Source organism: Thermobia domestica, chromosome 7 (genome assembly GCF_964235325.1).
Source record: "Thermobia domestica chromosome 7, izTheDome1.hap1.1, whole genome shotgun sequence".
Taxonomy (NCBI): Eukaryota; Metazoa; Arthropoda; class Insecta; order Zygentoma; family Lepismatidae; genus Thermobia; species Thermobia domestica.
In genome coordinates, this window is record NC_137460.1 from 82,089,599 (window position 1) to 82,101,564 (window position 11,966).

The 11,966-nt window shown below is 35.2% G+C and overlaps 1 protein-coding gene across 6 annotated transcripts in view; it reads left to right on the forward strand.

The window, feature by feature from the left end:
- Window positions 1–9,490, forward strand: part of LOC145690237 (FIGNL1-interacting regulator of recombination and mitosis-like) — an 83,311-nt gene extending 73,821 nt beyond the window's left edge. For 5 of the 6 annotated variants that reach the window (XM_081764930.1, XM_081764927.1, XM_081764929.1 and 2 more), the window contains exons 13-14: window positions 3,483–3,707; window positions 8,486–9,490. In XM_081764930.1, coding sequence (XP_081621056.1) covers window positions 3,483–3,707; window positions 8,486–9,148 — 888 coding nt within the window. In that variant the 3' untranslated portion in view covers window positions 9,149–9,490. The remainder of the gene's footprint in view (window positions 1–3,482; window positions 3,708–8,485) is intronic. The other variant, XM_081764932.1, reaches the window with a different exon arrangement.
- Window positions 9,491–11,966: the final 2,476 nt, after the last annotated feature.

Below are 11,966 nucleotides of genomic sequence, written 5' to 3' on the forward strand. Positions count from 1 at the left end.
AAAAAATCATTCATGTTCCTTTAAGAAATAAAGTTCTTACTTCCTTTGAGTAGAAGATAAAATAGTGTTTCTTGATTTCCTAGATCTATGATTTTGAAACTAAACAAATTTCAAATCAGGTATGTTTCTGATATATGTAAGAAATACTAATGATCAATGAAATAATAAATTGAACAGCACGGAAATATTCCAAGGAATTCCATGGACATTACGCTCTAGAAGTGATCTATCTACCACTGAATTATTGCTTTCTTTTTCCAAACAGAGTTTCTGAGTGGAATGAAGCAAAAATATTTTGGAAAAATATAAAAATGCTAATGTAAGCACAAAAGATTGGTACAGTAGCTATTTGAATAATGTGTTTGAACTCTTTTGATAGGTTAAATCAAACAGGACAATTACAAAATTATTAAAATTATTAATTATGCACTAGAAATAATAGTGTACATTTTCTCTGTATTTGAGTAAAAGCGGTTCTGAAATAAGGGTGTCCCTTATTTTTGGTAATTTCGTGTTGCAAAACGCACACCCCCGAAATATATTCTATGTGACCGTAAACATGCATTGGTGAAATATTAGCTCTCTACGAGAACGTTAACCCGTGCCGACTTGACGACAAAGTCATGAAATTTACTTTTCCACATTATAATATAATTTAGAATTTCCAACCGTGATAACGGAGAAACTAAAAGAGACAGAGAAACGAAACTTTGCACGAAACAAGTAGAGAAAGGACGACATCTGCCCATGTATTAACAGCATCACCGGATGAACAGTATTGCCATCCCAAGAGAAAGTTATGTTTTTGTAAATCGAATGACCTAAATTGGATATCATCATTGGAATCAACAATGAAAATAAAGACAAAAGAAATGGTAAGCGTAGATCAGAGTTGCAAACGTTTCGAGAAATAACGTAAAACATGTGCTCAATGCAAGCATGAATGTGCTATATGCACAGTTAGCGCATATAGGAAGTGAGGTACTAACGTTTCGTGAACTTAAATTAAATAGTAGCAAGAACTGTTTACGCTGACTCTAGGTGTAGAAGGGTCCGCGGAACAGTGTTGCCATCAACAGAGGAGAAAAGTTGAATTTGGAAAAGCTACAATAACTCGGAAAAGGCCACTAGTGCTGTATGGTTTACATGTATAATGCTAGGAGGTAGAGCACGAGAAGTAGTACCATGGTTATGTGAGATTGATAAGTCAAGTACTGACCGAAATATTCGTTATCTTATTAAAGCTGAGAAGTAAGATTCGTAAAAGATGGCACCGCTGCACAGCGGCGATTTTTTACTCTTGTCATCATCGTTATCAATGATCTCAAAAACCCACGGCTACATAAACCCATGCAAATTGCTCGCTGTTTTCATATTTTAACCAGATTGTTAGGATTCGAACCTGCTGTGCAGCGTTGCCATCTTTCACGAATCTTACTTCACAGCTTTAAAAAGACAACGAATATCTCAGTCAGTACGTGACTTTTATCGATCTCACATAACCACGATACTATTCCTCATGCTCTACAGCCTTGCATTGTAGGTTTTAAACCACACAGCACTAGTGACCTTTTCCGGGTTATTGTACCTTTTCCAAACTCAACTTTTTTCTTCTGTTGATGGCAATAATGTTCCGCGGACCCTTCTAGATCTAGAGTCAGAGTAAACAGTTCTTGTTACTATTTAATTTAAGGTGTACAAAACGTTAGTACCTCACTTCCTATATGCGCTAACTGTGCATATAGCATATGCATGCTTGCATTCAGCACGAGTTTCACATTATTTCTCGAAAAGTTTGCAACACTGGTCTACGTTTACCATCTCTTTTTCTTTATTTTCATTGTTGATTCCAATGATGATATTCAATTTAGGTCATTCGATTTACAAAAACATAGCATTCTCTTGGGTTGGCAACACTGTTCATCCGGTGATATTAATACATGGGCATATGTCGTCCTTTCTCTACTTGTTTCGTGCAAAGTTTCGTTTCTCTGTCTCTTTTAGTTTCTCCGTTATCACGGCAGGAAATTCTAAATTATATTATAATGTGCAAACTTAAATTTCATGATTTTGTCGTCAAGTCGGCACGGGTTAACGTTCTCCTAGAGAGCTAATATTTCACCAATACGTGTTTACGGTCACATAGAATACATTTGGGGGGTTGCGTTTCACAACACGAAATTACCCAAAATAAGGGACACCCTAATATACGTAAGACTACGAGCGTAGGAGTGAATTTGTGTTCCGTACTTATGAGAATTTTGTGGTAATACTAAAACGAAGGTTTTGAAAGAGCAGCAAGTGTACGTTAAATTTTGTTTTGAATTGGACAAGACATTTGCAGAAACCCTGAAAATGTTGCAGGAAATTATGGTGTTATGAGCTGAACCCAGTGTTATGAGTGGATTTCAACGTTTCAAAGCAGTAAGAACATCCATCAAAGACAAGGCAAAACCTGGACGTCCATCAACATCATATAATGATATTCACGTTCAGAAAGTGCACGATATAGTATGAAAAAAATGCAGTTTGATGTCTTAGAAATCAGTTAATCGTCCTGTCATGTGATCTTAATTGATAAACAACATGCATCTTGTTTCAGCAAAATTCTTACCACGGTTGCTGACAACAAGAAACACGTGTGGAAATCTTTTGAGTCGTGCAAACGAAGACGACAGCTTCTTGAAAAACATCATGATAGCTGACGAGACTTAGGTGTATGGCTATGACGTTAAAATAGAGGTGGGTCTATGGCTGTGACATTGAGATACAGTCATCCAAATAGGTGGAAAATCTTTACCGAGACTTAAAAAAAAACGATGTCAAACCATCAACAATGAATATTATTTAGAAGTGATGAGGTGTTTGAGGGAGGCTGTAAGGAAGAATAAACCGCAAACTTGGGAAAATGAAACATGGATCTGCACCGTTACAATGTTTCTAGCCATTCGGCCTCCTCATTAAGGAATTTTTTGTGAAGAACAATACATCTGTTATACCCCAACCACCCTGTTCACTTGGCATCTGCAGACTTCCTTCTATTCCCCAAGTTTGAAGTCCATCATAAAAGGTAGCCGTTTCCTATCCATAGAACAAATAAAAACATTCAGTTCGAAATTTCTAGGCTATTCCAAAAAGGGCGTTCAAGCAGTGGAAAACGCTTTGGGAGCGATATATTAATAGTAGATGGAGCTATTTTTAAAGGAGATAAATCTGGGTAACTTCCGTAAACAATAAGTACTATTATATTTAGAAAGTTTGGTTTCTTTCTGGACAGACCTTGCAGTTCAAGTAGTTACTTAACATTTATACTGTTTGCATCATATATAATTACTTGCCTTTTACATCTTCGGTGTTAGCCTCATATGTTTACTCAAATTCAAACGTCAGTGTCTTATATTTACAAAAAATCAACTGAAATATTCATCATAATGTATCTTTGGAAAAAAATATCCAGTTTTATTTATTTATTTACTTTTCAGCTGGATGGTTTGTTAGGGGCCACATCAGCACTAGAAGCCCTGTCAGAAGCAGAAATAAAATCGATACAGAACCTAAATACCCTTGTTTCTAATGTCATCTCTTTATGGCAGTGCATCCCAAATTCCATTTCTGGTAATAACGAATGGCTCCAGTTTTATCTTAGTGTGCTATGCCATGTAACATCACACTTAATCCATAGTTTGGATAATAGTCAACTCTTGTTGGTAAGGAAATGGATAAAATTATATTGTGTTCTTCAATCTTCTATTAATTGAGAAACTATTTTATTTCTTTGTAATTATCGATAATATTCTTGTATTTGCTGACAAGGGAACATTCCGATTTGGTGAATTCAATTGCTGAAAATGAAAATGATTTGGAGCACTGGATTTAGCACCAAAAGAAACAGAAAAAAAGAGGGTGTTTATAGTGGCAGACCATATACAAGGTGGGACATAAATGAGGGCAAAGTTCGTAGGTAAAACACAGAAAATGTCTAGAAATGCCATGGTAATTTTGAAACGAGTAGAGAGATTGAGGTCAAATGTTGGATATGAGGAATGCATGTAAGAGCTCCACTGAATAGTCGTAATGTGAATCATGGGGGACATCTGAGAAGTCTCCATGTTGGAATTACCACAAGAAGAATATACGAGAAAGGGGTCTAGTGGATTTTCAAGTGGTATCCCGTGTGCAATTTAATGGTAAAGTATTGTGGGTAGTATCATTTTGTACCTTTTAAGGTAGGGAATGAGAAAAGTGATGGTGGACATGTCAAACCCGCGACTGGGAGGGGGGGAGGGGAAATGATGAATCATGGTTCGCTTAACCCCTTATAACTTCCCTCCTAATTAATTTTATTTTTTTTTATTTTATTTTTTTTATTTATTTTTTTATTTTTTTTTAAAGAAAGGTCTAAGTTCGTTCTACATATTATGTTATTAACATCTTTTATGTAAATATAGCCGTTTCGGTTAAAATTTAAAAAAAAAAAATCTTAAGAAAAAATATTTCATTTAACAAAATAATCATTTTTGTAATATTTATTTATGCCAAATAGCTAAATTTATCAAAAGAGCATGAAATACGAATAAATTTTTATTTTCAAAATCGTAGTTATATTAAACGTAAGGTAAAGAACAGTATACAAAATCTAATATTTCACTCAAGAGAAGCAATTAATACTTTTTAATTATCATTACACCTATTCCTACAATTTATTATATTATGTGATCCATGTTAATGTTAATTCTGTAGATATTCATAAGTATTTTAGAAATATGTTTTAATTATCATGGAATAAGTACTCCAGTCATGTGGTTTCTTATTATATTCATTTACTGAAAAATAAAGGATACTCTTCTTCTGGTGTGAATCCACACGTTAGTCATAGGGACACTTCCAGAATCCGAAGTTGTCATTCTCTCCAATCTTCATAACATTAATTCATCTTAATATTTTAATATACACTACACTACACTATGACACTACATTCATAACGCATTAAGAAAAAACAAGAAATAGCTAAAAGGGGACAAAGGAAACACACAAACACTTCCTAATTTCCTCATAACCATGTTTCAAGTTCATCGCTGAGAGAGGCTCTTTAGGGCCACAAGGATTATCATACATTATTGGCTCGTATTGCCCTTTACCATTAACAGTCCAACCCCAGTCAGTCACTGTAGGTAGTTCAGTATTCGCCATATTAGGGCTTAAAAATGTGCTCTTTTTATTGGCGGACGCAGAGTATCTTGTGTTGGAGGCATGCATGATCCATAGAATTGCTTTCTACTAAAAAAACCACCACCGTAATTTCTTCAAGGGTGTTATCTTTGGGATTCTTAAGTTTACAGAGCATATAAATGCTTCCAGAACTCGGAACATTTCTTCATTAAAAGTATCTTTTCCTAGTGATGACAAAGCATCAAATACTGTCTCATGAGCGTCCAGTAGCGTATTTAGGAAGGGGTGGCTTCCGGGCTTAAGCCCCCCCCCCGAAATTTTACTTACTATAGTAAAGTATATGAAATATCTTGTAGAACTTTCACATTTTCAGGCAAATCCCCCCCCTTGAAAGTTAGCAAAGCCCTCCCCGAAGCAAAATCGTAAATACGCCACTGTCAGCGTCCATAAATGCATTAAAGAAACTTGTTTTCGTTGTATCATAAAATGATCTGATGATATCAGTCCCTGAGAGAGAATGCAATCTAATCAAAGCATCAGCTCGTTTGTGACCTAACGCTTGATATATCATACGAACAGAAATCTCACGTATTTTAGCTCCTGAGACAACAAACCAGATATCCTGTGGAAGTTGAGGGTAGAAATTCATCGCTAGTATATAAATATCAGAAGAAAATATTCTTCTATTTCCATTGTGCTCCATTTAAATTTGCAAAGAGTGCATGCAATATGATTTTTGTATCAGCCTCCTCTTGTGTTGTTACTAGAGCTTCAACATAAATCTGGCTAGTTCTACTCAAGATGAAGGAAAAAGATATTCAGTCGCAGTTGTTGATGGAATGACAGAGGTCCACAAACTGAAAGCAGGAAAGGAGACGAGAACAATTTCTGATTTGACAAATCAGTTCTGCAAATTTTTTCAAAAGATGGTGTTTTTTCTGAGATTCATGTTGTCTTTGACAGATACGTAGATAATTCTCTTAAATATGCAATAAGAGATAAAGACAACAAGGTAGTGTTCCTGTCATGTACAAGATATAATTCAACATAAACGTAAAAATTCTTCCTTTCAAAAAAACTTCTTTCTCATGATAAAAACAAGGGCAGTCTATGGAGGTTTTCAGTACTTCTCTAGTGAAAACCAGCTTGGATAATGGGAAAAATATTATACTATCCTATCGGAATCAGGCTCTTGCTACTAACCAATGTACTGAATCTCTAGTAACAACACAAGAAGAGGTTGATACAAAAATCATATTACACGCACTCTTTGTAAGTTTAAATGGAGCACAACTCTAAAAATATTCTCCTTTGATACTGATGTCCTAGTGCTAGCGTCGAACTTCTACCCTCAACTTCCACAGGATATCTGGTTAGTCTCAGGAGCTAAAACACGTGAGATTTCTGTTCGTATGGTATATCAAGCGTTAGGTCACAAACGAGCTGATGCTTTGATTAGATTGCATTCTTTCTCAGGGACGACATCACCAGATCATTTTATGGTAAAACGAAAATAAGTTTCTTTAATACATTTATGGACGCAGATGAGACAGTATTTGATGCTTTGTCATCACTAGGAAAAGATACTTTTAATGAAGAAATGTTCCGAGTTCTGGAAGCATTTATATGCTCTGTAAACTTAAGAATCCCGAAGATAACACCCTTGAAGGAATTATGGTGGTGGTTTTTCACTACAAAGCAATTCTATGGATCATGCATGCCTCCAACACAAGATACTCTGCGTCCGGCCATAAAATGAGCACATTTTCAAACCCTAATATGGCGAATACTGAACTACCTACAGTGACTGACTGGGGTTGGACTGTTAATGGTAAAGGGCAATACGAGCCAATAATGTATGATAATCCTTGTGGCCCTAAAGAGCCTCTCTCAGCGATGAGCTTGAATCATGGTTATGAGATGGGTACCTAGAAGCGGACTACGCAGATAGGAAATCTGTTACTAGAATAAGGCGAAGGAAATAATCTTTCGTGAAACAAGAAGGAACTGAGCACTGACATAACTCGATTAAGGGAATCCCTTTTTATGTGACTTCTTCGTCTATTCTTTCATGAACCAGTCCGTTCCTCTTTCGACTTGCTACCGATCGGTTGAACAGCATAAAATCCCTGTGATGTGAAAGAACGGAAATTAGGAAGTGTTTGTGTTTCCTTTGTCCCCCTTTTAGCTATTTCTTGTTTTTTCTTAATGCGTTATGAATGTAGTGTCATAGTGTAGTGTAGTGTATATTAAAATATTAAGATGAATTAATGTTATGAAGATTGAAGTAAGAATGACAACTTCGGATTCTGGAAGTGTTCCTATGACTAACGTGTGGATTCACACCAGAAGAAGAGTATCCTTTATTTTTCAGTAAATGAATATAATAAGAAACCACATGACTGGAGTACTTATTCCATGATAATTAAAACATATTTCTAAAATACTTATGAGTATCTACAGAATTAACATTAATATGGATCACATAATATAATAAATTGTAGGAATAGGTGTAATGATAATTAAAAAGTTTTAATTGCTTCTCTTGAGTGAAATATTAGATTTTGTATACTGTTCATTTCCTTACGTTTAATATAACAACGATTTTGAAAACAAAAATTTATTCGTATTTCATGCTCTTTTGATAAATTTAGGTATTTGGCATAAATAAATATTACAAAAATGATTTTTTTTGTTAAATGAAATAGTTTTTCATAGGAAAAATCCTTTTTTTGAAATTTTAACCGAAACGGCTATATTTACATAAAAGATGCTAATAACATAATATGTAGAACGAACTTAGGCATTCCACTTCGCATCAGAGCTGTTCTTGAGGCAAAATATGGTCCAACCCCATATTAAAATGGTAAGTTGCACTTTTGCAAATGTTTCCATTAAATTGATAAGTATCTGTATATTCTCACTCTTAAAAATATTGTACAGATTGTTAAAAGCTAAAAGTCCATTATTACATAATCTGTGACATTATGTACACTGTCTTTTTCTGGAGAAACACGAACAACCTAATCTCAAAAGATGATTGAGTAATATGTATTGCTTATTAGTTTTAGAGCCGTTTCCTTAGTATTTCTTCCTATGTTAAATGGAGCCGTGCTTTATGAAAAGATCCTAGTATTACAGTATTACATGTACTTTATTCAAAACACAATAGAGTATACTTTCTAAACGTTAAAATATAATAATATACAAGACATGAAGTTAAAATGTTAAGAATAAGATTTGTGACGAAGAATGAGAACTTATGATGATGTGTATAATCTGACATTAAACTAACAGTTTTTTCTTTCTTTTCTAGTTAACGGAAGTACTTAAACGTGTAGGCTATAGTACTACCACAGCTAAGATAGGTCTAACAAAAATTTTGCGAGGACTCGGAAGTAAGCATATCCCTCCCAGTGCTGAACAGCCAGTATTATTCCGACATATCAGTTCTTTATTTGTGAGTCTACTGAAAGATGATGATCCTGTGATATATCAACTAGGTTTAGAAACTTTTGTGTATTTTGCACATATTACAAAACATGATACGATTATATCAGCAGCGATGAGTGGAGACAAGGAGCTGAAACAACGAGTGTCGAAGTATCTTCAGAAAGAACCGGAATCTTTGTCTTCAACAAACCTTTCTATGAATGAATATATTCATAATTATCCTAACGTAGAATTCGTTCATCGATGTTGCCTTACTAGCAGTGATATAGGAAAACGACATGAACATGTAGTTAATGAAAATATGTCTGTGCCAAAAACATTTGAAAAAAGCATCAATGGGAGCGAAAAACAGACTACAAAGAAGTTACGCATGGAAGTGACCGAACAAAATATTCTAGAAGTAATTGAGAGAATAAAAAATGATTCGCAAACTTTAATAAACTTCAAGTCTCATATAGAGTTCTCAAGTTCTGTAAAAAGTGAATTAGTAAGTATCAGTAATGAATTAAAACGTATTTGTGATTGATGAGTAGCCATGTGTAAGAAGTGTATGTTAGTTTTTTTGTTCTAATGTTTAAGTTTGGTAAGTCATTAATCCAACCCGTTGTTCAGTAAAGTTCACAACATTTTTTGTTTATTTCACAGAAAGGAATATAATTGACATTTGTTTTCTTGAACAGAATATCGCAACACACTTAGCCAGTTTGGCAGATGTATCAGTCATATTATTTAAAAAGACATTTAGTTTGCAATTTATTGAGGTGGTAATTTGTTTTCACAATCATGTAATCAGTCTATGATAATGTTCTAATATCAGTTAAATTCAGCAGACAATGTGCACGGCAAATGTTTTGATGAAAAATAAAAAGTCACACCCTTGTTGATATAATAGAAGGAAGAAATAGTAGATTGTTCATTGAAATTCAAAGAGTGAAAATATGCCACTAAACTAGCGATCGAGCGGAGCCTCCGGCTTATCGTGTCTATGCACTAATTACAGAGACCCAGTTTTGATCCATATATATAAAATATTGAATTTCAAATTACGCTTTTAGGTATTTTCTTCGTCTGTAGCTTCTAAGTAAAAACATTTCATTCTAATATTTATTATTTTTGTTAATACCAGGTGTATAAGCTTAAATCCGCTGTTTTGTAGTCAGAAAAACACTTTTTTTTCCCGTAGAAAGCCAAAAGAAAAATTTATTCAAAGTACTTGCCCTCGCTAGCTACAAATTTTGCCCACTCTCTGGCAATGTGTGCATACCACGCCAAAGAAAAAAGTCCTTCTCTTTCGAGGCAAACCACTCATCAAGCCATTTGCGGACGTCTGCATACGAATCGAAGTGCTGCTCAGTGAGGGCGTGGCTCATCGACTCAAACAGATGGTAGTCCGAAGGGGCCAGGTCTGGTGAATAAGCGAGATAGAGTAGCACCTCCCAGTTGAGTATCTCCAAGTAGTTTTGGACCACTGTTGACGAAGCGTTGTCGTGGAGGAAAATCAGTTTGTCATTCTTTGTTGATACTCCGGCCTTTTTTCACACAGAGCACAGTGCAATTTGATCAGTTGGAGGTAGTGGTGGACATTGACAGTTTCACCAGATTTCAACAGCTCAAAATATACGATAACCTGCTGATCCCACCAACGGCACAGCATCGTCTTCCGTCCGAAGCGATTTGGTCTCGAGGAAGATGTTGAGAGTTGACCGGGATCAACCCACGATTTCTTGCGTTTAGGATTCCCGAAATATATCCACTTGTCGTCGCCCGTCACAATCCGATGGAGAAACGACTTTCTTTTTCGTCTGGCGAGCAAGATTTTTCATATGTTTTAGCGTCTCTCCAGCTGCCGATCGGTCAATTCATGCGGCACCGATTTTCCAATCTTTTGAACCTTTGCTATGGCACGTAGATGCATCGAGATGGCTGCTTGAGTAATACTCAATTGTTCAGCAAGCACATTTTGCGATTGGTTATCGTCCTCGCTCAAAAGAGCCTGCAATTGATGGTCCTCAAACGTCCGGGTCGATTTTCACGCTTCTTGTCGCTCAGGTCAAAATTGCCGTCTTTGAACCGACGAAACCAATCTCAGCACGTTGTTTCCGATACAGCACTGTTACCATAAGTCTCCACAAGCATTTGATTCCATTCAGCAGCCGATTTCTTCAAGTGGAAGCAGAAAAGCAAAGTTCCCGCATATGCTCTTTGTCGGGTACAAAACTAGACATGCTTACCAACGGAACATTGTGTGTTGTTTGCACTTGCTGACGATATGCACTGATTCTTTGTTGCCAGATGTCCAACTCATACAAACAAGTATGGTTTTCCCATGGTAGCTCCATACGCGCACGAACGCCATCTATGAGCAAACAGCGGATTTAAGCCTGGTATATGTTAATAATAATGCCTGAATACATCTTTTCTGTTCTAATATACTTATTTGTGACATTAGTAATTGAGCATAAAAAACCATTTTTAAACAAATCGCTTGTTACTAAAGTGATTCTGCCGTACCTACCTATGATTTTGAGCGCTGAACAGACATCCTTCTAAGTGAGCAGAGAAAATTTTCATTTGGGTTCAGTTTTTCAAAGGAAGAACTATAAGTTCAACCCAGCAATTTATCGAATACTTGCATCTACTGATTCTTATATCTATGAAAGATCGGCATACTCTAATTTAATCAGATCAAATGTTCGGGTTTAATAATTTATTTCTAATAGCTTATTAGCTGCTATCAACAATTGAATATTGAAATAAAGAAATTGAATTTATCTACTATTTAACCTTCTTTCGCTGAAAGTGATGATGTTAATGCAGTAAAAAGTGGATTTTTATCATCTTGTATAAATTTTCTCATTGTTAGTGCATATTGCGCAAAAAAAAAAAAAAAAAAATCTCTAATACTTAAATTGTAATGTGTCTTAAGAAATATTAATAAAAATGTCCTTTTGAAAATGAAACATTGGATCATAGCGAGCTCAAAAAGTGAATATACACGCTTAAATAAGTATGTATATAATTTTTCATCCTAATAAAGTTACTGTCTTTTAATAAGCAGGAAACAAATATTTTGAAGACATAGTAAGACAGTATCTTATTAACGACGACATCGTTCACCCAGCAGAGGTATATCCGTTCAGAGTTCGAAATTGTAGGTCGTTAAAATATCTTGATAGGAACACTTTGATACGTGATTAAAGTTGGGTAGATGAAGTTTTGCTGAAGGAGACCAGAATAATCTCCATATTTAGTGTTCTTAGTATTCCATTTTCGGTCGCCAAACAGTTTCTAAAATCTATAACGTAATCTCATAGTTGGTTGAAGCCTAAAAGTAAATTAATTTT